The sequence below is a fragment of the Manacus candei genome, unplaced genomic scaffold, assembly GCF_025592945.1.
Source record: "Manacus candei isolate 608988 ecotype Guabito, Panama unplaced genomic scaffold, ASM2559294v1 h1tg000073l, whole genome shotgun sequence".
NCBI lineage: Eukaryota > Metazoa > Chordata > Aves > Passeriformes > Pipridae > Manacus > Manacus candei.
Window position 1 is genome coordinate 1,357,714 of NW_026138121.1, and position 25,389 is coordinate 1,383,102.

At 57.1% G+C, this 25,389-nt stretch overlaps 1 protein-coding gene across 6 annotated transcripts in view; it reads left to right on the top strand.

Moving 5' to 3' along the window:
• Positions 1 to 23,212, top strand: part of ATP2B4 (ATPase plasma membrane Ca2+ transporting 4) — a 46,575-nt gene extending 23,363 nt beyond the window's left edge. For 2 of the 6 annotated variants that reach the window (XM_051808937.1, XM_051808938.1), the window contains exons 3-21: positions 336 to 533; positions 1,444 to 1,701; positions 2,481 to 2,606; positions 2,857 to 2,982; positions 4,652 to 4,687; positions 6,264 to 6,425; positions 6,535 to 6,749; positions 6,842 to 7,084; positions 7,173 to 7,414; positions 7,675 to 7,909; positions 8,816 to 8,995; positions 9,223 to 9,310; positions 9,412 to 9,518; positions 10,817 to 11,008; positions 11,280 to 11,493; positions 11,904 to 12,115; positions 12,590 to 12,697; positions 13,013 to 13,195; positions 19,449 to 23,212. In XM_051808937.1, the coding sequence (XP_051664897.1) occupies positions 336 to 533; positions 1,444 to 1,701; positions 2,481 to 2,606; positions 2,857 to 2,982; positions 4,652 to 4,687; positions 6,264 to 6,425; positions 6,535 to 6,749; positions 6,842 to 7,084; positions 7,173 to 7,414; positions 7,675 to 7,909; positions 8,816 to 8,995; positions 9,223 to 9,310; positions 9,412 to 9,518; positions 10,817 to 11,008; positions 11,280 to 11,493; positions 11,904 to 12,115; positions 12,590 to 12,697; positions 13,013 to 13,195; positions 19,449 to 19,754 (3,431 nt within the window). In that variant the 3' untranslated portion in view covers positions 19,755 to 23,212. Of the gene's footprint in view, positions 1 to 335; positions 534 to 1,443; positions 1,702 to 2,480; positions 2,607 to 2,856; positions 2,983 to 4,651; positions 4,688 to 6,263; positions 6,426 to 6,534; positions 6,750 to 6,841; positions 7,085 to 7,172; positions 7,415 to 7,674; positions 7,910 to 8,815; positions 8,996 to 9,222; positions 9,311 to 9,411; positions 9,519 to 10,816; positions 11,009 to 11,279; positions 11,494 to 11,903; positions 12,116 to 12,589; positions 12,698 to 13,012; positions 13,196 to 15,326; positions 15,520 to 19,448 lie in introns of all 6 variants that reach the window. The other 4 variants (XM_051808942.1, XM_051808940.1, XM_051808941.1 and 1 more) reach the window with 4 other exon arrangements.
• The last annotated feature ends 2,177 nt before the right edge of the window (positions 23,213 to 25,389 follow it).

Genomic DNA, 25,389 nt, shown 5'->3' on the forward strand with positions numbered 1-25,389 from the left:
TCCGCAGCCGCTGCTCCTGGGAGCTGGCAGGACACAGGGATCAGGTGGCTCCGGCGGCTCCGAGCGCCGCTCCCGGTGCCAGATTTACGGCTAATTTGATGCAGCATGTAAACAAGCTGGCCAGTGCCAACTGGCATCGGCTGGCACTTGAGGCTGCAGCACTGGGAGGGTGGCTGGGCGTGCTCGCCCCGGCCCCCGTGGGTGACAGGGGCAAAGCCCTGCCTTGGCTCCCTGCTGCTGGCACCTCGTGCCCCCCATGCTGGCACTGGTGCTCCTGGGGGGCTGTGGGGCAGCCGTGGAGTTTGCCCTCATCCTTGTCTCTCTCCCCCCTCCAGGCCTGTCCGGGAACCCGACCGACCTGGAGAAGAGGCGGCAGGTCTTCGGCCAGAACTTCATTCCTCCCAAAAAGGCCAAGACGTTCCTGCAGTTAGTGTGGGAGGCACTCCAGGACGTCACACTGATCATCTTGGAAATCGCAGCCATAATCTCCTTGGGCCTGTCCTTCTACCACCCCCCGGGTGGGGACAATGAACGTGAGTGCCCGGGGTCCCTGTGCTTTGGTGGGGGACTCCCGGGAGCCGCCGTGCCCAGCCCTGTGGGAGCGGGGATTTGGGACAGGTGATGTCTCTGGAAGCTCGTGCAGATGGAGCTACATCTGTTCACCCTTTTTAGATGGTGGCATCTCCCCATCCTTGGGGTCTTTGGTGTGGCCCTCCCCAGGGACCTGCACTGTTGTCTGGGCACCACGGGCTCAGAGCTGCTCCTTGCTGCTCCCCAAAAGATGCTCCAAATCCAATGGGTCCATCTGATCCAGTGGCTTCCCACATCCCACAGGGCTTCTTTTTTGCTTTGGGGAGGGAGGGACAAGGCTCTCTGTCTCCTGGTATGTCCCCCTGCCCAGGGAGTGCTGTGACACCCCATGGGTGGCTGAGGACTGTGCTGGGCGGGTTTCTCCTCCTGGCCCTGGATCTCGGTGTTGTTGGAGGAGTCGAGCAGGCACAGGGCTCTGGAGATGCAGGGAGATGTGAGACACAGGGAGATGTGACTCACTCGAGGGTCACGCAGCGCAGGGAGGGCTGGGTGCTGCAGCTGGAAACAGAAATAGAAGCCAGTTGTCCCAGCTCAGCCCAACTTCTGCCAAAAAGGAAAAGTGATAAAAGAGGGGGGGGGGGAAAAAAAAAAAGCAAACCCAACAAATTCCTCGAGGGATGTAAAAACCGTCTCCTGAGAGCAGGGGAAGCCCAGGCAGCTCAGGGAGGAGGAGGGAGGAGTAACTGTTTTCCAGGCTCAGCGTGACTCTAGGCGGGTGTCGGTGTTGCAATCAGTGCCTGGGTGTGCAAATGATGCCTGGGTGTGCAAGTGAGTGTGCCTGGGTGTGCAAGTGAGTGTGCCTGGGTGTGCAAACACGTCTGGGTGTGCAAACAAGAGCTCTCCCCCGGGCAGTGTGCGGGCAGTCGACGGGCGGCGTGGAGGACGAGGGCGAGGCGCAGGCCGGCTGGATCGAGGGGGCAGCCATCCTGTTCTCCGTGATCATCGTGGTGCTGGTGACCGCCTTCAACGACTGGAGCAAGGAGAAGCAATTCCGGGGCCTCCAGAGCCGCATCGAGCAGGAGCAGAAGTTCACGGTGATCCGCAAGGGGCAGGTGATCCAGATCCCGGTGGCCGAGATCGTGGTGGGAGACATCGCGCAGATCAAGTACGGTGAGTGGGGGGGTCTGCCCTGCCCCTCGGGGGTGGCTGGGGTGTGTCCTCCCCCTCAGGAGCCCAGCTGGAGGCTGTCCCTCCCCCTCAGGAGCCCAGCAATTCCTCCTCTGCTCCTCCAGCCCTGAGGGGAAGTGTTGGCTCCTCCTTCCTCTCGCAGCCCCCGTGGTGATGGGAGATGCTCCCTGGAGCTCCACTCACCTTGTCTCTGGCCCGCCTGGGCTTGGGCTGGCAGAGCTAAGCCAGGCTCTGTGCACAGCTCTGGGCTGCTTTAGTGACCTGCTGTTCTCAAAAATGATTCGTTTTCCCAGCCATGTCCTTGTTGGTGAACATTTCCTTAGCCAGGAGATGCTCGTGAATATTTCCTCAGCAGGGAGATGCAGCCTTTGGGATGAATTAGGTCCTGCTCCTTGTTTACCAGGGGGAGTATTCACCCCGTGCAGCTCCTGTCAGGAAGGAGACTGATCCAACATTGAGTTTGTTTTCCCATGGGATTTTTTCCCCCCTCAGAGGTTGGAAGGTGGGATCCTGTAATGGTTTGAGTGTGTCAGGAGCTTTGGGAAGGATCTGGTGTTGATTTATTAAAACTGGATGGGGAAGCACTGTCTGACTGAGTAAAATCCTCATCTTAAAAAACCCACCTGCTGCTTCTCCTCCCTCTAGATTTGGTCTGGGGCTGAATTTTGAGTCCTTTTGAAGCCTCCTCACGGGGTGGGGCAGTCAGGGGTGAGCAGTGGCTGCCCAGACCAGGCTGATCCCCCTCTGTGCTCCTGTCCCAGGTGATCTCTTGCCAGCGGACGGGATCCTGATCCAGGGCAATGACCTGAAAATAGATGAGAGCTCGCTGACTGGGGAGTCAGACCAAGTCAAGAAATCCATGGACAAAGACCCCATGCTGCTCTCAGGTGAGGGTCCCTGTGGGGTGGGTGCAGGGGTGGAGAGATGGTTGGTCTTGGGTCCTGATGTTGGGGAGGTGTCCAAGGCCAGGTTGGACGGGGCTTGGAGCAGCCTGGTCTAGTGGGAGGTGTCCCTGCCCGTGGCAGGGGGTGGAAGGGGATGAGCTTTCGGGTCCCTTCCAACCCAAACTATCCTGTGATTGTGTGAGATGGGAACTGCTGTCCCACCTGTCTCACTGTGACCTTCCTGCTGTGCCAGGTACCCACGTGATGGAGGGCTCTGGCAGGATGGTGGTGACTGCCGTGGGTATCAACTCCCAGACAGGAATCATCTTCACTCTCCTGGGCGCGGGAGAAGGAGACGAGGAGAAGAAAGTGAAGAAAGGTAAGGAGATCCCCTGAACCCGCCTTTTCCCTCCTTTGGCCTCTCTCCCTTCCCTGGGAAGTACCACCAGTGTGCCACAAGCAGCTCCCACACCCGTGGGCTGCAGTTGTGTGTCAGTGCCCATGGCCCAGGCATGTATGGTGAGCTCTCGAGGTGGAGGGGTCCCTCCCTGTGCCCCTTCACCCACAGTGTGGGGCTGGTGCTGCCTGAGGAAAGCCCCCTGTGCACCCAGGCTCTGCTCCCTGGCTCTTTTGGACATGGCTCCAGCTCTCTCGTCCCCAGCTGGATCCAGGCTGGAGCTGTGGGCTGGGGGAATTGAGGATCAGAGGGAAGGGTGGCTGGTAGTGCTGCCCACAGTGCTCCTTGCTGGGGGAAGGTGAGTCCTGGTTGCCCACAGGGTGTTGGTGGCCCATCCAGAACCTTGAGGACTTGGCTGAGGATCTCTGCTGGCATTTCCTGAGCTCCCTGGGGAAGGAGATGAGGCAGAGGATGGCAGGAGGGAGAGGAGGGGTTGTGTGCTGGGGTGGGAGAGCAGCCAGGCAGGCTGAGGTGTTCCTGCTGGTGTTCCTGATGCTTTCCTGCTGCTTATTGCCCTGCTCTGTGCCAGCTCTGGTACCAGTACTGGTACCAGCCAGGCTTGGGAAGCTCCTGTTCTCCCGTGTCCCTGAGCCCCTGCTTGGCAGGTCTGGGCTCACCAGGAGCAGCCATGAGGTAGAAGGAGCTGGCAGGAGGGAGCTGCTGGCTGGCACTGCCGGCTGCTCAGGCGTCCCTGTGCCAGGGAGCCCTTCCCAGGAGGCGATGCCAGGCAGGGAGAGGCTTCCCAGGCTCTCCTGGCAGCCGTTCCAGCTCTGGGCTGTGTGCTCTGGGTTCCTCCAGCTCAGATCGCTCGGATCTCTGGCCTTTGGGGGCTGTGCAGCTCCTGGGGCTCAGGTGCCAGCTTGGAGGTGGGAGGAGGAGGTGACACGGGCATGGCACTGCTGTGGGAGCTGAGCAGCAGCTCGCTGGGCACCCGGGCAGCGATGCTTGGTGCTTCCCCAGCTTCCAAGCTCTGTCACTGAGCCCCACAGCAAACCTGGATTTGGGAGCAGAGTGGGTCAGGGGTTCCCCCCTGTGGAACTGGGGGATGATGGGGGGGACAAAGCCCTTGTCACTCGAGGCTTGTTCAGGCTGCAGTCGCCCTGTGCTCCCCATTGGGGACCCCCACGTGCACACCTTGCCCCCCACAGACCCTGGGGTCAGAACCCCCCCGCTGTGGGTCTGGTGCTGCCCGTGGTGGGAGACAAATCCACTCCTCCCATGTGGATCTGCCTGCACCCGGGACAGGAGGGGACCTGGAGCTGCAGGGGGTCAAGCTCTGCTGGGGGGTTTCTTCTCCTCAAAGGTCTGAGGCACCTCTGGCACCCTCCGAGGGTGCTCTGCAGGTGGGGAAGTCTGAGGCCTTGGGTTTGGGGTACCCAGGGGAGCCGGGGAGCTCCGGAGCCTCCCCAGGGCCATGAGCTGTGGACCGAGGCACGCGCGGCGTCCGGAGGGTGACCGTGGGCTCTGAGCCCAGGGCATGGATGCCACTGGAGCGGCCCCTCGGAGCAGGGCCCATCCCAGGCTGTCCCCCAGCCGGGTGGTGAGTGTGGGTCCACGTGCTGAGCCCCCCACCCTTTCTCTCTTTGAACAGGTAAAAAAAGCGGAGCCCCCGAAAACCGCAACAAAGGTAACCAGCCTCTCCATCCTTTGAACCAGCACCACACTAACTACTGAGCATTCCTCCTTCCTTCCTTCCTTCCTTCTTCTCATCAGTCTGTGCTCTTTGCTGCTCCGGCGGGACTCTCGCCTCGTTGTCCTGGGAGAGGGTGCAATGGTCCCGTGGCCGGTGGCCCTGGCACGGCGTCGCAGTGCCCCCTGGCACCCCAGCGTGGGGCTGTGCACCCTGGGATGAACCTGGCTGGCTCCCCCCATGGCCACGTTGCCCCTGCGTGGGGAAAAGCCCTTGTGCAGGGAGGACAGGGCTCCTCCAGCAGCCTGGACCTTTGGCAGAGCATCCCTTTCTCGGGACAAATTTCACATCCTTGAGCTGCATCAGTGATTTGATGGCTCTGAAGCCCCTGGGCCCATCAGATGCTGTCCCTTCCCATCGTTTGTGTTTGGACGTGGCTGGGGGAGAGATGTAGGTCCCTTCCTGGTGTTCCCAGATGAAATATCCCACGGGGCCTGGCCAATGTGATGGTTGCACCCTCTCCTCCCATGGCCTCGACTCCGTGAGCGTCTCCTCACCAGTGTTTCTCACACTGTTCTTTGCAGGCTGTGGAAGAAGCCCATTTCTGCACCTCTCTCCACCTCTCTCTCTCTCTCTCTCTCTCTCTCCTCTCAGCAGTTTGAGTTTCCCTCCTTCCCGTCAGACTGTGTCCGGGTGCTTGTTCTGTCCGTGTGGGGTCTGTTGTGACGTGGAGGTGTCCGATGTGGAGCTGCCGTGAGCTCCGGGGTGTCTCGAGCCATCGAGCAGCAGCAGCCAGGAGGGGACAGGTCCCGGGGCAGCAACGGGGCCACTGCTGCTCCTCCAGCTCCAACAGCTGAGGAGGAGCCTCTCAGGGGGATTCCCACCCTCTTCCCATCCCTCTCCAAAGCTTCCAGACTTGGGTTTCCCCAGTGCAGACTTTCAGCTGGACTAGAGCAATCGTAGGCACAGGAAGCCTGGCTGTCTCGGGTCCTAAACGCGTGGTGGATGGCTCAGGGCTGGGATTCAAGGAGCTGGCTCCCTCCTCTTCAGTCTCCATCCGAATTTCTAACCGTCCCCTCCATCTCACCCCCTCAGTCACTTCCCTGGCGAGTGATTCCTGCTGAGCTGCCCACAGGGCACTGCAGAGGTGGCACTGGGAGGGAGTGGGGATGATCATCAAGGGACTGGGGGGACTGGAGCATCTCTGGGGTCAGCCCAAAGCGCTCCCAGTCTGCTGCAGGGTTAGAGGCTGGATGAATCCAGTCTCCACCCCAAAACCTGGCCAGAGGGTTTCTTGCAGCGCTGCCTTAGAGTTGTGACCAGTGCCAGTGTCACCTCTGAGGATCCCTTATCCATGGGCTGGGGTGGATGACACAAAACTGCCCCATAGAGAGGTGGCAGGGCCCTGGGACACGGAGATTCCATGTGCTCGGATGCGTGTGTCGCCGGGAATGGTTCTTGGTCTGGGTTCTCTCTCTCTCTCCCACCACCATCTTTCTCAGTGGTGTCCTCCAGGGTTTCCCGGTCTCTCTCCTATTCACACGTGGTGTCTTATTTTGCCCTTGGGCTGTAGCTAAAACTCAGGATGGTGTGGCCTTAGAAATTCAGCCCCTGAAGAGCCAGGAAGGGGTGGAAAATGAGGAGAAGGAGAAGAAGAAGGTGAAGGTGCCCAAGAAGGAGAAGTCTGTGCTGCAAGGGAAGCTCACGCGCCTGGCAGTGCAGATCGGGAAGGCAGGTGAGTGGCGATGGCCTGGCATGAGCCACCACCCCAGAGCTGGTGGAGAAGGGCTGTCCCTGTCCCCTGTGTCCCCTGTGTCCCCTCACTCTGCCCCGTGTGTCCCCAGGGCTGATCATGTCAGCCATCACCGTCATCATCCTGGTGCTGTACTTCGTGATCGACACGTTCGGGGTGCAGAAGCGGCCCTGGCTGGCCGAGTGCACCCCCATCTACATCCAGTACTTCGTCAAGTTCTTCATCATCGGGGTCACCGTGCTGGTGGTGGCCGTGCCCGAGGGGCTCCCGCTGGCCGTCACCATCTCCCTGGCCTACTCCGTGAAGGTGAGACCGCGGCGCCGCGGGGTCGCCGGGGGTGCGTCGGGGGAACTCGGGCTGCCGGCTCTGACCTTCCCGCTCGTGGGTGCCCCTTGCAGAAAATGATGAAGGACAACAACCTGGTGAGGCACTTGGACGCGTGCGAGACCATGGGCAATGCCACGGCCATCTGCTCGGACAAGACGGGCACGCTGACCATGAACCGCATGACCGTGGTGCAGGCCTACGTGGGGGACACCCACTACCGCCAGATCCCCGACCCCGAAGCCATCCTGCCCAAAATCCTGGACCTCATCGTCCACGGCGTCGCCATCAACTCGGCCTACACGTCCAAGATCCTGGTGAGCTGGAGAAACACCCCCCTGCGTGTCCTCTGCAGCTCCGTCCCCAGGTTTGGCATCGCTTTTTCCCTCCCTTTCCCCTCTCCAGCCGCCCGAGAAGGAAGGGGGGCTGCCCCGGCAGGTGGGGAACAAGACGGAGTGTGCCCTGCTGGGCTTCGTGCTGGACCTGAAGCAGGATTACCAGGCCGTGCGCAACGAGGTGCCCGAGGAGAAGCTCTACAAGGTCTACACCTTCAACTCGGTGCGCAAGTCCATGAGCACGGTGCTGAAGAACAGCAACGGCGGCTTCCGCATGTACAGCAAGGGCGCCTCCGAGATCATCCTCCGCAAGTAACTGTCCCCCCTCGCCCCATCCCGGGGGCTTCGGGCTCTCGCTGCCCCGGGGACCTGTTTGGGGGGGCTGCGGGGTGAGGGGTGGGGAGGGGAGGTGACTCTCGGGAGGTGCTGCCCTGCAGAGGGTTTAACTGGTTTTGGGTGGCTTTGGGAAGGCTGGGGGGAGCTGTGGGTCGGGGGATGCCCCCGTTTTGCAGGTGGGGGTGGCAGGGGACCGTGCCACCAGTGGTGACCCTCGCCCCCCTCCCGGTCCTCAGGTGCACCAAGATCCTGGACAAGAACGGCGACCCCCGGGTGTTCAAGGTGAAGGACCGGGACGAGATGGTGAAGAAGGTGATAGAGCCCATGGCCTGCCACGGGCTGAGGACCATCTGCCTGGCCTTCCGGGACTTCCCTGGGGACGCTGAGCCCGACTGGGACAGCGAGAACGAGATCCTGTCTGACCTGACCTGCATCGCCGTGGTGGGCATCGAGGACCCTGTGCGGCCAGAGGTACTGACCCCGCTCTGCCCCAGCTGTCCTGCACCATTCCAGGACCAGGGACCCCTTTCCCGGCTGCTCAGGACCACGAGCCCCTTAGGAAGCCCAGGCACCTCCTCTGTGTCCAGCCCTGGAGTGCCTCACACCACCAGCTCCCTGCTGCTGGCATTTCTCTCCCACCCCTGGACAAAATGACCTGGTGACAGGGGGTTTCCACCCAAACTTTCCACCCCAACTGCTCCAGGGGTCTGTGCACAAGCCAGGCTGGTTCTACATGGGTGAAAGGTGGATGGAAACACCACGGAGGAGTGATGGGGGTGTTGGAAAAGGACAGGGCTGGTGGAGCTGGTTTGCCCCTCTCAGCTGCTGCCCCTACTGTGAGGGTGCCAAGCTGGCAACTGGGCTAATGCAATAACCCTCCCATTCCTGCCTCTGCATTCCAATTTAGAGCTTGCCCCCGTGCTCCTGCCTTGCCTGGATCTTTTCCTGATTAGATGTCCAAGTATCTGGCTCTGGGAATTGCATTACAGATGCCCCGTCTGCACCGGCTCTGGAGGCCCTTGATTCAATTTGCTAATTCCTCACTAACATCCTCTTCCCCCACCGTTCCATAATGGATAAACCCATTAGTGCTGCTGGAGTGGGGTGGGGTGGGGAAGGGGGGTGAAATGCCCCTGTTTTTATGGTGGCCTGGCAATGCCTTGGCACCCTGTGCCGGGGTGTGACAGGGAGGTGGCAGCGAGGTTCCCTCCCCCCTGGGGCAGTGGGTGCAGGTTCCTCACCCCGCCAGAGCCCCCTTTCCAGATCCTTTTAGGGAGGCTGGGAGAGGAGCTGCCTGGCTCCTCTGGGATACCCAGTGCCAACCTGAGCACCCTGCCTGTGTTCCCTTCCCCCCCAAACTCTGTCCTTGTCCCCCAGGTGCCAGATGCCATCCAGAAGTGCCAGCGTGCGGGGATCACCGTCCGGATGGTGACAGGGGACAACATCAACACTGCCCGTGCCATCGCCACCAAGTGTGGCATCCTGCTGCCAGGGGAGGACTTCCTGTGCCTGGAGGGGAAGGAGTTCAACCGGCTCATCCGCAACGAGAAGGGAGAGGTGGGAGAACAGCCCTGGCACTGCTCTGTGGAGGGTGTGGGTGGCCTGGATCCGGGTGGGATTCCCTCCTCTCCCTGGATAATTGTAGCTGCTGGGATGCTCACCCAGCCAGACACAGGGTGCTTGGGGGCGAAGGTGCTGTCCTGTCCCAGCTGGAGTTTGCTCTCTGGCGGGGCAGAATATTCCAGAGGGATCACTCCCTTCTCTCCCCCGTTTTTGTCCTGCAGGTGGAACAGGAGCAGCTGGACAAGATCTGGCCCAAGCTGCGGGTGCTCGCCCGCTCCTCCCCCACTGACAAGCACACTCTGGTGAAAGGTGAGCTCATCCCGCTCTTCCCGGGTGCTTTTCCAGCCTGATCCAGGCTGGGAGCCTGTCCTTGGGGTTTAATTTCTCTGCACTGCTTGTCTCCCTGTCAGGAATTATCGACAGCACCGTTGGTGACCAGAGGCAGGTGGTGGCCGTGACCGGGGACGGGACCAACGATGGCCCAGCCTTGAAGAAAGCAGATGTTGGCTTTGCCATGGTATGGACAGGCTGTGGGTTTTCCTTTGCTGCCTGGGATGAGAAAACTGATGGCATGTTTGGTTATTGCCAACATTGAAATTATTTCTGGGCTGCTGAAACTCTTTTCTAAATCTACAGGACGGCTTAAAAACTAAGGAAGAAACCTCATCTGGAGGTTTGATTTAATTCTCGTGTATTGTGTTGGCCTGTTAGCAAGGGACTGGGAAGCCATTCCAAGCCTGGCTTGGGGCTGGGCTCTGTCCCACCTGGAGGGACCTTGTTGGGCTGAAGGTGACACTGCACTTGCAGAGCCCCCAGAGCAGGGACCTGCCCAGTTTATCCCTGCAGTTCTTCACCCCAGCTCCAAGCACGGTGCTGGCACTGGCTTTGGGGGTTTGCTCACAGTGGAGAGCTCTGATCTCCTGGTTTGCTGCTCTTTTTTGCCCCGTCTGAAAGAAGCAGGAAAACAAACCTGTTGTTTTTAACAGGTTTCCCGTGGATTGTCTGGAGTTTAGGGATGTGAGTGGGAGCCAGGTGCTGGGTGGAGCCTTGTGAGCTTTGAACAAGTGAGAAATTTTGGGGGAGTGTTTTTAGGAATGTGTTAAATATCTAAGGAAATTCTGGAGCCTTTTGGATGAGCAGTAGAAAGTAGGCGACTGTGCCTCTGGAGCTTGTGCCCTTCAGCAGCCTGATCTGAGATGGGATGGGGTCTGGCAAATCCCTAGAGAATTCCTCTGGGAAAGCACCAGGGAATGGGCTCATTAAGGCCATGGCACATTTAATGACTGCAGGACGAGCGCCTCAGTGTGCCCGTGGTGGGAATCACAGCCAGCCCAGTGTCCATCCGGCTCCGTGTCCTTGGAGACGCTGCCGGTGGTTTTTGGGAGGCTGGGGGAGTGCCAGCACCCCGGCTGGGGCAGAAGGCCCCGGGATTTCGAGCTGCTGACCTCCCCTTCGTTTGGGATCCCAACCCTCGTGTGCAGCAGAGATGCCCAGCCTGGGATGCCCGTGTTCCCTGGCAGGAGGAGGAAGCTGTTTTCCAGCTTTGCTGCACCGTGGCCCTGTCTGGGACGTGCACAGGCACAGGCTATAAGGCAGGGCTGACTCAGAGCCCTGGAGCTGAGCCGGTGTCTGTCCTTGGAGGCTTTGCTGCTTTGGAGCTCTGCTCTCCCGAGCGCGTTGGCGAGCGCGGGCTGGCACCGGCTGCTCTGGCTCTGTTGGATTTTCCTTTTGGGGGCTGTTTCTGGGAAGAAGCAGAGCCAGGCAGACAGAGCCTCTCTCCATGACTCACCCCACCGCTTCTCCCCGCTCCCCAAGGGCATCGCGGGCACGGACGTGGCCAAGGAGGCCTCGGACATCATCCTCACCGACGACAACTTCACCAGCATCGTCAAGGCCGTCATGTGGGGCCGCAACGTCTACGACAGCATCTCCAAGTTCCTGCAGTTCCAGCTGACTGTGAACGTCGTGGCCGTCATCGTGGCCTTCACGGGCGCCTGCATCACCCAGGCACGGGGACGGGGCAGGAAGGGTGGGGGGTTTAACAGGTTTTCTGTGGGTTGTGAGCAGGAGCCACGTGCTGGGCAGAGCCTTGTGAGCCCGTGTAGGGAGCTTTGAGTGAATGAGAAATGCCTTGGGGGTGTTTTCGGGGAGGTGTTAAACATCCAAGTGCAATCCTGGAGAGGATTTCAGGAGGAGGGTGGAGGCTCCTGCAGAGCAAGGAGGGAAAAGAGGGTGCTTTCGGGGGTGTGACGTGTTCTCCCCACTCTTCTCTCTGCAGGACTCCCCCTTGAAGGCTGTGCAGATGCTGTGGGTGAACCTGATCATGGACACCTTTGCCTCCTTGGCCCTGGCCACGGAGCCCCCCTCTGAGTCCCTGCTGCTGCGCAAGCCCTACGGCCGCAACAAGCCGCTCATCTCCCGCACCATGATGAAGAACATCCTGGGCCACGCCGTGTACCAGCTCACCATCATCTTCACACTGCTCTTTGCAGGTGAGCTTTGAGCCCCGAGGAATGGTGGGGGGAAAGGGAAAGGGGCAGAGCCCCAGCCCTGCCTGCAATCCCCCGTTCCTCCCCAAGGGGACCCTCGGTCTCAGCTGTCACTCAGTGAACCCTTGTTGGCCAGGACGGGGCTTGTTTAATCATGGGTGGGAAGCAGAGGGATGATGTGAAGAGGAATTTTTCTCTAGAGACCTCTGGGTGCACAGACAGTTTTGGCTTTTCAACACTTCTAAGGAATTCAGGATTCCGGGGGGGGCAGCACAGGGGGCTCCAGCCGGGTCAAGGGATCTCGGGTGATCCTGGGATCCTAATTCCACCTCCACCAGCGCAGAGCAGAAGTGAGGAGCAGGGTCTCAGCCTCTCCTCTCTCTTCCCCTCCCCAAACCCCCTTGTGTGCTCAGGGGAGAAGTTCTTTGACATCGACAGCGGCCGGAACGCGCCGCTGCACTCGCCGCCCACCGAGCACTACACCATCGTCTTCAACACCTTCGTCATGATGCAGCTCTTCAACGAGATCAACGCCCGCAAGATCCACGGCGAGAGGAACGTCTTCGAGTCCATCTACCGCAACCCCATCTTCTGCACCGTGGTGCTGGGCACCTTTGCAGCCCAGGTGAGGCTGCGGGGGCAGCGTGGCAATGGGGTGTCGGGGCCGGGAGGGGCCGGTGCCACGGGCAGGACCCGTGGCTGCTGCAGTCAGAGCCCACAGCTCTGTCCCCACCCCTGGTTCTTCTCCAGATGCTTCTTGGTGACAAAAGAACCTGGACCATCCCTGGCAGTGTTTAAGGCCAGGTTGGATGGAGCTCTGAGCAACCTGGTCTGGTGGGAGGGGTTCAAACTGGATCATCTTTAAGATCCCTTTCAAACCAGACCATTCTGTGATTCTGTGATTTGAGGTCTAGAGTGTGTTGGGAGGTACCTCTGGTGTCCCATAAAGTTCCCAGCCTCGATGTGAGGTCCTTGTTCCCCTTGTAATCCCAGGAAGGAAGGAAAAGCTGTGTGGCCTGAGGGGACCTTCTCATGCTGTGGCTGTGCCCTGCAGCCCTTGGAGCTCCCCAGTGTGTGACTCTTCTCTCCTGTGCTGTAGATTGTCATCGTGGAGTTTGGTGGGAAGCCTTTCAGCTGCTCTGGGCTCACCCTGAGCCAGTGGTTCTGGTGTATTTTTATCGGAGTTGGGGAGCTCCTGTGGGGCCAGGTAAGAGCCAATGTCCCAAACCTGCCCCGTGTCTTTCCCTCCCGCTGCCTCCCTGCCCTTGTTCTCCCCAGTATTTATTCAAGGCAGCTTTGGGAGGGGGTGATGCTCCATCCCACACCAGCAGCGAGGAGGGGAGGTTGCTAATCTGCTCCTCACTCCCATCCTGCTTCCAGAGGGACACATCCAGCAGTGACCTGTCTCTGCTGCATCCCAGCATGTCCCAGCTGGGTCTGGGCAGCTCGTGCTCCCCTTGGCTGGTGGGCTCCTGCTCCCATGGCCTCAGGCTAAAGAGCTGCTCTCCCTGTCTCTCTCCAGCTGATCTGCACTGTCCCAACCAGCCACCTGAAGTTCCTGAAGGAAGCTGGGCACGGCATCACCAAGGAGGAGATCCCAGAGGAGGAGCTGCCTGAGGACGTGGACGAGATCGACCACGCTGAGATGGAGCTGCGGCGTGGGCAGATCCTGTGGTTCAGGGGTCTCAACAGGATACAGACACAGGTACAGGGGGGCAGCAGGGACGGGGGGCTCTTCCTTCTCTCTTTCTCCTTCTTTGTCTCCAGGGGATCTTTCTGGAAAGAGGTGAATGCTGCTGCCCGGAGGATGCCATCGCCTCCTGGGCCAGACTTCTCCCATCACCTGTGCCTCTCTGGGTCTGTCCTGGTTGGGGAACGAGGACAGCCTGGCTTTGGGGACATCTTGGGGTGGGGGGAGGCTGCTCTAATGCAGAGCACCATGTCCTGCTGGTCTGCAGGAGGCTGGATGTGCTCCTGCTGGGCACCTCGTGCAGCAGAGGAGGTTGCTTGGAAGGTGTGGGGGGTCCGTGGAGCCACCCAGGCTCTGTCATGCAGTGGGTCAGCACTGGAGCTGCCCTTGGTCACTGCTGGGATGCTGTTTCCAGTGAAAGATGAGCTCATTCTGCACGAGACCCTCTCTGGTCTCGCTCTTTGGCTGCTCTTTTCTTCCCGACAGCCCCTTGGCTGCTGCCACCCCTCTGTGCCAGCTCTCTGTGCTCCTCACCAGGAGCTCTTGGCCCCACAGCACAGAAGGGGAGGAGAATCTCTCTCTTAATATGCTTTTTACATTACCTGTTTTTCCCTTACACTCTTTTTTTTCCTGAAAGGGTGTTTTTTTCTGCCCCAGACTGGGCAGGGCAGGGTCAAAGCCCCTCACCTTTCCTGGAGGCCTGGGCAGAGCTGTCCCATGGAGGAAAGCTCCATGTCCCAGTGTCCCTGGCACACAGGGCTGCTGGGCTACCTTTGTGCCTCCTCTCTGTCCCTCTGACAGACAGAAAAAACCAAAAAGGCCCCAAGACAGGGGCTGGGGCAGCACAGCAGCTGGGCTGTGCCACAGGAACTTTCCTTCTCCTCTGGGAGATGTTCCCTTCTTGCTTTCAAGGTGGAGTTCAAACTTGACTCCCTGCTCGTTGTGAGCAGTGAGGGGCTCTTTGGGGAGCCTGGGCAGTGCTGGAAACCAGTGGTTCCCTCACATGAAGGATGTGCTGGCAGCTCCAGGCTCTTTTGGAGGAGGTCCAGCTGTGTTGGAGGTCTGGGAGGTGCAAAGGGCTGCAGTGCCAGCAGCCAGGTGAGCCTGGAGCCTCCCAGGTATCTCCCTGCAGGTGTGGTGGACCTGGGCTGAGATGAGCCCTTGCTCTTGCAACATGAGAAACGCTCCTGGATGCACATCCTGGAGCCTCTTTAGGGACTCCTTTCCTGGCTGTGGTGCCCTTGAGCAGAGCAGGCTGGTCCAGCCTGAGCATCTGGGGGCTTCTGTCCCCACTCAGTGTGTCTGAATGAGAGCACAGGGCTCTTCCCCACAGCCCAGCCTGGGGCACTGGGGAAAAGAGGGGCATCAAACTGGGGAAGGAGCGAAGCCCTGTGTGAAGTCCCTCCAGTTGAGCCAGAGCTTCACGTGGGTCTGGAGGAGGTGTCCCTGCCACAGGAGCTGTGCTCCCTGCACAGGGCTGGGGACACTCCAGCTGCAAAGTGTCCAGGAAGCCAAGGTGGCACCTGGATCCTGCCTGGTTCCTCTGCCCTTGGAGCACATCCACAGAACTGTGGCCCCACCACCAAGGATACTTCTTGCTGCATTCCTGCCCCCTCCAGCTCTGCTCCAGAGCCCTGAGCCTGGGAGAGGGGCTGAAATGTCTCCAGCTGTGGGCACATGGCGTGTGCCAGGATTCAGCCCCCCCAGCTGAACACCCCACAGGGCCGAGGGACCACAAACCCTTTGCCAGTGCAGTTTTCTGGACCCACCGGCTGCCAGCTCGCACCTCTGCCCACCCTCTCTCTTCCTCTGCTCCTGCTGCAGATTGCTGGGATAACCCAAGGTGTTTCCTCTGTCACTCCCTCCCACCACGGTCTCTCTGGTGGTGGTGGGGTAACTCCTGCTGCTCTCGCTCCCGCGGGAGGGGCAGAGGCTGGAAGGTGACCCCTCTGCTCCCCGGATCACCAGCCCAACCCGGTGGGGGCTTAGGGGGTGGGGGGCTCTCTCTTCCCTCCTCCCCACCTGTCCATCCTCCTTCTTCCTTCCTGTCTGTGTGTGTCTGCCCGACCCCCCTGCTCCCCTCCCTCCCTGCCCCTGCCCCTGTCCCTGCCCGGGCGACGCTATCTCACTCTCTGGTTCTTTGCAGATGGACGTAGTTTACACATTCCAGACCGGCGCCTCCTCTTTGCAGGGAGCCCTCAGGAGACAGCCTTCCATCGTGAGCCAGCACCACGATGTAAAAAATGTTTCTAGCCCAACCCATGTAGCTCTTTCCTCCGTCAATTCCACTCCCACCACTTCTGCTGTTGCTGCTGCTGCTGCATCTCCTCCTGCGGGCAGTGAGTGATAGTCTATTACAATGCATGACTTCTAATAACCACAGAGAGCACCTGCACCCACCTAACCCGGCCTGTTCTCTCTCCCTCTAAACCCTGACTCGCACACTGGTTCCCAACATGAAGGACGGGGTGGGAAAGCGTTAAAAAAACCATGGTTTTGATGCTTTTGTTGCACCTTTAACAAGTTGACCTTTCTGGTCCTTCCCCCCCCCAGTCCTTGTTGCTTCCTCCGTTTTTTACCTCTTCTCCTCCTTTGCAGGGCTGACGTTTGAGTCCACCCTCCCGAGGGGTGCAAAAATTGGCAGCTCTCGTTCAGAGAGCCCCGTGTTCATGAGCAGCTAAAAGCACTGCTGTGAGAGGGGCAACACTGAGCCCAAACTCTGCTGGTCCTTTCCCCCGCGGCTCTGCCCGGCCCTGGGACGCCCCGGGAGGGCAGGGGTGGGCAGAGGCGTTGCTTTCCTGCAGCTGCAAATCTGTTTGGAGGCAGAGTGGCCGCTGGGACCTTCCCCCAGTGTGCTGCAGGGCTGGCTGAGCCGTGGGGAGGGCGTGTGAGGAGCAGGATTTGCTCCTGCTGTGGGTGGGATGGAGGCTGGACTGTGAACAGCCCTGCCCGTGGCTCAGCTGGCCCGTGGTGACACCTCGGGGCTGCTCCCCTGGTTCAGAGCTGGTTTGGAAGCAAGCAGCCTCTGTGTCCCCCCTGGGGGCTTGCATGGCACGTGGGACTGAGCTGAGTGTGCCCTGTGCTGCCCTGGGGCTCCGTGGGGACAGCCCAGGGCTCTGCTGGTCCCCTGGCAGCCAGAGCATCCTCAGTGCCCACCTTGTCCTGCTCACTCTGATCCTCAGTGTGTGCAGACACGCCACTGTGCACGCAAACGGGATGGAAACCACTGATTTTTCCAGTGGGAGAGCTGGATCCTGGATCTAGCAGTGGGTTTCCAGGCCAAAATAATCCCTGCCTGGTGCAGAGCCCCTCTCTGTGCTCGTGGGGAGCTGCGTGTCCGGGCTGGGGGAGCACGTGAACGTGAGTTCTCTCTGCAGGCTGTGCCAGGCTGGGAGTAGGTTGTGTGTCTTTCCTGGATAATTGGCTTTTTTACTGCACAGTCACTTTCCGTGTTCTCCTCTTATTAGAGAAATATCCTCAGTGACTTTCTGAATAGCTTTCAGTCTCCACTGTTTATGCACTGTGGGGGAGGAGAGAGAATTTCGGATAATTTTGTTTTCTCTCTCTATTTAGCTGACTCTGGTGCTTGGATTTGATTGTGTTTAACCCCAGTGTTTCTGAAGCAGCACAGCTGCCTCTCTGCTCCTGCCTGCATCTGGGCACCACTGAGACTTGCTAATGGGAGAAAACCTGCTTAGGGGGGCTCAGGGTAGTGGGCTGGGGAGGGGGGGCACGACCAAAATGCAGGTTTTTTGCGGTCTGTGCATTAATTCCCTCCCCAGATTTGCAGCAAGGGAATAGATAACCCGGGTAGCTCGTGCCCTTCCAGGCAGCAAATCCACCAGGAGCTAACCCAGGTCTCCCAAGTCTTGCCTCTGTTTTCTGCCTGGACTTCTCTGTTTCCCTCTGCTGCTTCCCTCTCTCCCGAAGCTCCTCTTCCCTCCACACAGATCCATGGTGTCCCTCTGCCTCCCACTGCACTCCTATGGATGAGTTCTCCAGGGCTGGACCTCGGCAGCCTTGCTGCTGTGTCCCTCCTGGGCTGGTGGAGAGGCAGGGAATGACCCTCTGGAGATGGTTTGCAGAGCTGGGCTGCTCTCCCTGGGGATTTTACCCCAGAGTGAGGGAGCTGGGCACAGCCAGGGGTCAGCAGTGGGGCTGATTCTGGCCTCGTGCAGGGGATGTAACTCCCATCTCCATGGGAGCAGGGGGGTTTGCCCAGCACGTCGTGGTGCTGCAGGGCTGGTGTGAAATGAGAGTAAATTCCAAGCCTGGAGGTTGTGTGAAGGTTCCAGGTGGAGAGGAGGCGTGAGCAGGGAGGGAGGTGGGCTTCCAGCTTGGAAGGGGAGGGTTTGGGTTTTGTTTGCACTGCCTGGCTCATTCAGAACACATTTCCTTGCTGTTCTGTTCCTTTGACAAGGGAACAGCTGAATTCATTTCACAGCAGCTGCTGACAGAGATGGTTGAAGGAGGAAAATCTGAGCAAAGCTGCAGCAGAAGCTCCTTGGTGGAGCTGCAGGCAGTGAGGGGGCAGAGACAGGGAGGGCTCCTGGGGAGCTGCTCCTGCCTCTGTGCTGGGCTGAGCACCTCGTTGCTTTGGCAGTCCCTGGGCTCTCCTTGGCCTGTTTGGGTTGGTTATACTTGATTCAGTGCATTCTGCATTTCAGGGGTCAGGGATTGCAGGTGCTGTTCTCAAGGTGCTGGTGATGTGACAGATTGCAGGTGGCCTGTGTGGTCCTGTGCACTCCCACAGGCTCTTCCTGTGGTGTTAGTGCAGCAAACCCAGCTCAGAATTTCTGTTTCCAGCTCCACCAACCTTCCATTTTTGCAGGGCAGCTGGTGCTCCAGCACCAGGGGGTACCTGGCCCACACTCATCTCCTCATCAGTGTCTCCAGCTCATGTGTGTGTGCTGGTCCATGTGTGTGTGTGCAAGAGCTGGGGAGTTGTTTCCAGCCAGGATGTGCTGAGCCTGTGCCACTCTCGTGGTGCAGCACCATCCTTCTGAGCCAGGTGCAGAGGGGACTCAGAAGGGCATCCCCTGTGAGAGGAGCCCTGGAACAACTTGCAGGTCAAACTCCCAGGGTTCCAGGCACGAGGCTCTTTGAGGAACCTCTCTGGTCTGGTTTGGTGAGTGCTGCTGGTGCTGAGAGCAGAGATCCCCAGGAGGCTCTTGCTGGCTGTGCTGCTTGGTGAGCTCCCTCCTGGCCTGGCTGGGCACCACACTGAGGTGGGCAGTTAAACCCAGCTCATCTCAGCAGGACGTGGGGTGTGGGCTCTGCTCCCCCACCATTCTGCAGGGCAGGGCGAGAGCTGGAAGGGTTCAAGGCTGGATTTCCAGAGGGTCTGGAGGGAGCAGTGAATCCACTGCAAGCCACCATCCAGCCTTGTTTCCAGACCTCTCCCTTCCAGTGCAGTGGAGGCAGCAGAACCATTCCCTGTTTGTCCAGACCAGGCTCTGGATCTCCTGCTTGTAACATGTTGGCTTTTGGGGGAGCTGCCCCGTGGGTTTCCCAGGAGCATGGCTGGGATTCTGAGCAAAGAGAGTGGTTTTCCTGCAGAACATCCAACAGAATTAGCTGCCTTTGGAAACCACTGGGTCTGCTGGTGTAGGGAAGGATCCAGAGCTCCAGCTGTGTGGGGAACCTCACACAGATCTGGCTTCCTTCGTGCACGTTTAGCTGGGTTAGCTGATCGTGGCATCCACTTGGATCTGGTGCTTCCCATGGGCTTGAAAAGTTGGTGACACCTTTTTAAAGCCCATTCCTTTCCCCAGGTCTAGCAGTGAACTAGAACAAACACCCCCATGGCTCCCACGGTAGAGTGTTTTGAACCCGCTGTTTGTCTAACCCACCTCTTTTTTGAGTCGTAGTTCCACCCTGTTGTCCTCGTCCATCCCCACGAAACGCGTGTGCACACGTAATGACAACTAATGCATTCTGGCTTCCATCCATTCGGAGCGACCTGGGGGCGGGTTTTGAGTCGTTCTGTGTCTTTTCTTGCAGCTTCTGAAGTCGCCCTGTAGTCGGTCGATTCCCCCATCACACACCCAGTGCCTGAGTCTGATCCGTGTTGGCCCTCCTAGTTCACCATAGACCTCTCAGTTTGACCCAGCTGTGTGCTCAGTGGTGGTGACTTGTTGTCGTGGTCGTGCTTTTTCGTTTTTTTTACCGTGTCCTCACTCTTTATTTGGCCTCTCTCCCGGGCTCTCTGGCCCCCCGGAGCCATCACTAACCCGTCTCTTTTGCCCCCTCCCCGCGCTCCCGGCAGATCAAGGTGGTGAATGCGTTCCGTAGCTCCCTGTACGAAGGCCTCGAGAAACCCGAATCCAGAAGCTCCATCCATAACTTCATGACTCACCCAGAGTTCATCCTGGAGGAAGACGAGCCTCGAACACCATTCCTTGACGGCGCTGAAGACGACCCCGAGACTGACGGGCTCCCGACGCGCGGCGGGGGCAGCCCGGGCGGGCCTCCAGCCCTGAACAGAAATAACAATGCAGTGGACAGCGATCGAGCTGAGCTCTCCGTCCCGGAGCCCGAGAGCCCCTTCCACAGCCTGGAGACATCGGTTTGACCTTAGAACTTGGGAACCCCTCCCTTCCTCCTCCTCCTCCTCCTCCTCCTCCACCTCGGCCCCTCGCCCGGTGTGACGTCGGCACCAGTAACTGCTCACACCTCGTGTCAAACTGCTCATACGTATATCATTGGGGTGGGTTTTTTTCTGGGGGGGGGTTATTTGTTTTCCTTCGTTTCGTTTTGTTGTTTTTGGGGTTTTTTGTGTTGTTTTTTTTTTTTTTTTACCATGATTTAGCAGTGGGAACCAGAGTGCCACGATGCTGGGCGTTGGGGAGAGAGGCGAAGCCAAAAAAATTGTGCCATCTCCATCCCTCGTTTTCAGTGGTACTCGCCCGGGTGAAGCAGCCAGGTTCTTTCCTCTCCAAGAGTTGGGCTCCAGGCGTGTCTGTCTGTTGGGGGTTTTCACTTTGCAAAATGCATGATCAAAGGAAATTCGAGTTGGTGTAGTCTTACGTGCCCACCCTCAGCCCGAGGGCTGGGCTGCACTTGTGACTTTTATTTTATTTCTTTTTTTTTTTTTCCACTTGTGGTTTTTTGGGGTTTTCTTCTAACGTTGGGGTTTGTTCTTTGCTCGTGGGATTTGCCCCCAGGAACTCTGCAGTGGGAAGTGGGGGCAGTCAGCACTCCAGTGCAAAAACTAAGAAATAAACAACAAAACCCAGCCAGGGGAAAGTGTTTACTTGCAGGTTGAGGGATACAGGGATGTGCACCAGTCTTCCACCTTGAAAAATGGTACCTGACCTTTCCAGCTCCTCTTCTGAGTGTCCACACACACTTTTCTCTCTCTGTTTCCAAATTGGTAGATAAGGAACGAAGGTGACTTGGCTGTAACTTTGCTGGATGGAAAAGATTCTGATTTTTCTACAAAGGTGGAGGTGAACTGGCAGTGAAAAGGTTGTGGGGGAAAGAAAAACGCCACTGTTGTGAGAAATGTGGCTCCTTCCTGGGGAATCTTAAGAGAGGCCTCTCTGCTGCTCTTGATCAGGTGTGAAACTCTTGGTGAGAGCTTTGCCAGGGTTTTACGGCTCCTGCCTTTGAGAGCAGAGGGATTTCTGCCCATTCTGGCTTTTCTGTGCTGTTGGATTAAATAATCCTTCAGCCTTGGAGTAGCAGCACCAGTGAACTGCTGAGGAACCTCAGAGCTGTGCCCACCAAAAGCTTTACCAGGCTGAACAGAGAACAGGCATCGGGGCACTGAGGGCACAGTGGGCCAACTCCCAGGTCATGGAAGGGATGAATTAGGTTGTCTCGTTATCCCATGGAAGGGGGGGAGGCTCCATGGCCAGTGGAGGACCCTTGGCTTCCTGGAGCTGCTTTGCCAGAGGAGGTGGCAGTTGCTTGGTTGGCTGCAGATCTTCCAGAGAAGGTGCTGCTGGAGGCTCGGCCTCACTTGCTGCTTTTTTGGAGGTCATCTCTTCACCCTGTGTCCTGCCTCACCTCCACCTCTTGGAAACTTTTAGGGAGAGTCCTGTTTTTTGGAGCAGAGGCCCCGCTTGGCTCCGAACTGCCCCTCTGGTGATCCATGGCCCCGAGCAGGAGGCAGGATTTGCTTTGCTTGAGTCCCTTCCCCAGGGTTGTGGCCCTGGGCAGGCAGGGCCAGAGGAAGCTCTGCTGCCTTCCTTCCCTCCTCCATCCCAGAGGAAGCTCTGCTGCCTTCCTTCCCTCCTTCATCCTGTTTGGCCCTGTTGGAAGCAGAGAGAACCTGGTTGTAACTGGCTGTACAATGTTGTCTTAGCCCAGCTCCACCCCTGGGAGCAGCGGGGTTTTAGGGGCAGGGTGGGCTGGGCTGGTTTCTTCTTTCCTTTCCTTTCAGAACGCACAGCAGAATCTCCCGTGCCTTCTCCGAGCACTGCCTGCAGCACCTCCTGCCACGCCAGGGCCCAGTACTTTGCCAAGAAATAAGTGTTCCTTAAACCACAACACAAACCAAGTGTCTTTGTTTTGTTTCCAGCCCAGCCCCGACCCCGTCCCTTCCTGGGGGTGGGAGGAGGGAAGGATGAGCCGCCCCATCCCTGCCCCAGGCAGCTGAGGAAAGGTCCTTCTCCCACCCCCGTGCCTGGGTGCTGGCGAGGGGTGAAGGCTGGGCTCTACACTGCCAACAGCCAGAAGAAATTGCCACCACTGCCCATCCCAAATTCAGTGTCAACCCCCTCCCTGCCCATCGCTGCCCTCCCCTCCCCAAAACCCACCGTGGGCAGGACCTTTGGGGGGGGGGAGTGCGGGCGGTTCTTGGGTTAAACACGAGTTGGTGACAGGAAAGACCGAAGGGGAGGGGGGGTACGGGTGGTTGTGGGGTTTGGTTCTGTACTAAAAGGTGACATTGCTTAAAAACAAACAAACAAAAAAAAAAAACAAAAAAAAAAAGATTCACTTTTTTCTATTTTAAATACTCGCAAAAAAAAAACCAAAAAAAAAAAAAGGTTAAAATATGGTGTTCTTACAAGCTTACATAAATATTTATTAAATACTTTTTTTTTGGGGAGGGGGGATGCACCGATTTATTTTGTTGTTTTTTTTTTCTTTTGATATTTTTTTAATACCTCAGACCTGTTTAAAAAATAAAAAAAAAAAAAAAAAGACTTCAACCAACCAAAAGCCAAGTTTGGAGGCTCTCAAAGTCACTCCCAAAAATCTGTGACTGGCAGGTTGCCACAAGGGTCTGGTCGTTCTTTAGTTGCTCTATTTTTGTCGTTCTAGTTTTCCATATTTAGGAGGGGGAGAAATAATTATATATAAATATTATGCAAAAAAAAAATAATCTAGTTTTCTTTAGATCAGAAACTGATATTTTTACGTCAGCCATATGTATTTTGTTTAAAGAGAAGTAAATAAATAAATCTCGAGTCCCGGCGCGACTGTGTGACGGCAGGTCCAAGGGACAGGTAATTAATTCCGTGCATTAATTAATTCAGCCATCGGATGCCAGTCAGCTTCCTTTTCTCTGAGCAGCCATCTTTCTACTAGACGTTAGTTGGGTGACACAAATGGGGTTTTTTTTATATATATATATATATATATAAATTATGTTGGTATGGCTGGTTGCTTCAAGTATAAGCGTTTCTTGTGCGTACAAATTTCCTGTAAAGTATTTGGGGTTTTTTTGGGGTTTTTTCGTTTTTTTTTTTTTTTTTTTTTTTTTAGTTTCAGTGATATACTGGCAGCAGCTGACTCTTGGCTTAAGTTATTGAGGACATTACAAAAGATTTGGGGGAGATTGGTGCTCCAAAAGGCATGGTCGGCGGCACGAACTTTTGGGGACTCTCTGCAACATGCCTTGACTAGGGGGAGATATATATAAATATATATATATATATTATTATTAATTTTTTTTTTTTGCTTTGTTTGAACTGCCACGAGCGCGCACGGGGACAGTGCCCGACAGGAACCGAAGTCATACCCTGTGATCCGTGTTAACTTGCCTTGGAATGCTTTGTTATTAAAACACTCCGAACGTAATTTTGCATCCAGTTCTTGATCCCAGGAGGGTCTCTGGTGGTGGATTTTTTTTTTTTTCTTTCTGTGGAATAAATTGGCGGATTGGTACCAAAGACATCCCACCACGCCCTCGGGGTGCGTTGCTGACCAGGCAGCTTCTGAGGCGTTTGCGTTCCGTGCTGAGGTTTCCTTTCTGGTTTGCACAGGGGAGTTTTTAACTTCGTTTTCAAAGGTTTCGTGCAATAAGCTTCGAGGGAAATTTCGGAAACAATCTCAAGAAGGAAAAAAACTAAACCAAATTTTAGCATGGGCGGCCTTTGGCTTTTTTTCCCCCCTGCGAGGAGTCGATGGCCCGGAGTGCTCAGCCCCAGCTCCTGGGGGGGGCCACGATGGGGGTGACTGGAAAAACCCCATCCCAAATCCAGGGAGGGCATCTCCAAGGTGCCATGGCCGAGTCCTGCTGCTCTCCACGGCTGCAGGGACCACAGCAAAGTCCCTGGAAGCTTTTGTGGGAGGGCACCTGTGGCTGCATCGTGTCCTGCTCCGTCCCACTCTTACGAGTTCATGGACGTGGACCCCTAAAACACCCCCCCTGCACTCCCAGCTCTCCCCTTGGAGCACAGGGATGTGGGGATACCTCTCTCCTGGACCTGCCCCAAACAGAACCAGCCCAACCAGGTGGGTTTTGGCCCCTGGTTCTTCCTCTCCAGCATCTCCCCCTGCTGAGCTCTGCTCTCCTCCCACTCACCAAAGGCCCCAATTTTCATCCAGCAAAGCCCATGGCTAAAACTGCCTTTAGTTTATTTCCTCCCCTTCAATAAATATATATATATACAGTATGAAATCAACATTTATGTGTGTGTATATATATTTATCCCGCGCTCTCACAACAAAACTTTCCTTTGAAGAGGGCACGCAGAGCCGAGTTTTTCTTTTCCAGTAACTAAGTATAATAAGCACTGGTATTTTTGTATAAAAACGGGAGAAAAAATAAAATACAAAACAAAAGACTGAATATTATGTGGTATGCATGACATTAAACAACAACAACAAAAAAAATGGTGGTTTCAAAGCAATATGTACCCTGGTGTGTTTGCCATATCCTACAGTCCAGCTTAAAGTGCACCTGATCTGTATTGCATTTTGATATTAATCTCTATGTACAATGTTTTGCATGTAATTTATATGGTTCTTGGGAGAAAAAAAAAAAAGAATCTGAATGAATTGTCAGTTGGCTTCTTCTGAGCAAACAGACTCCAAGCAGAGCTAATACTCCGAGTGGAAGCAGAAGAGTGGTTGAGGGGTGGGAAAAGGGGGTACATAGTTCAAAACCAGGCGTGCTGGGGGAGAAGGAGGATGGTTTGGAATCAATAAAGCTTTGGCTGTTGAGCAGAAACAATGCGCGAGTGCATCCAGAGAATAAACTGTGCCCACGTGTAACTGTGACCTCCTCAGTGTGTGCAGCAGCTTGTGAAATCAATGCCAGGCCCTCTCCGAGCGCTGGAGGACCGGCTGGGCTTCCCATCCGAGCGTGGGAGTGGGGCCTGGGGGAGGAAGGAGGGATGGGGGTCAAAACGGACCCTGCTGCCACCAGAGCTCCCCTCAGGTTGGGGTTTATCTCCGTGTAAACCTCCCTGCTGAGTGTCCAGGGCTGGCTGGTCACACCCAGGACTCTGCCTCGGGTGTGGCTTCTCCCACCTCCAGGCAAAGTCCAGGATTTGCTGTCAAACAGCACCAAATTGGTGCTGCTGGGCTGTGTGGAGCTGCCCTGGAACACGGAACCTCCCTTGTCCTATTCCCCTGGAGCACAGATCCCTCTTTGTCCCGTTCCCTTGGAACACAGATCCTTCTTTGTCCTATTCCCTGGAGCACAGATCCTCCCGAGGCTGGGGAAACGGGTTGAAAACTCAAAATATCTTCCAGTATGGAAGGGATGTCCCTGATGCAGCGTGAGGGAGGGGACGGCACCTCAGGGGCTGCGGTTGGGCAGGTGGGCTCTGGAATAGGGGATGAGCATCATTCTTAGGTACCAGGAGGAATTTCCTCCTGGAAAGGGTGGTCAGGCACTGGAAGGGGCTGCCCAGGGAGGTTTGGAGTCCCCATCCCTGGAGGTGTCCAAGGAAGGACTGGATGCGGCCCTCAGCGCTCTGGGCTGGAGGACAAGGTGGGGACCAGGCACAGGTTGGACTCGATCTGGG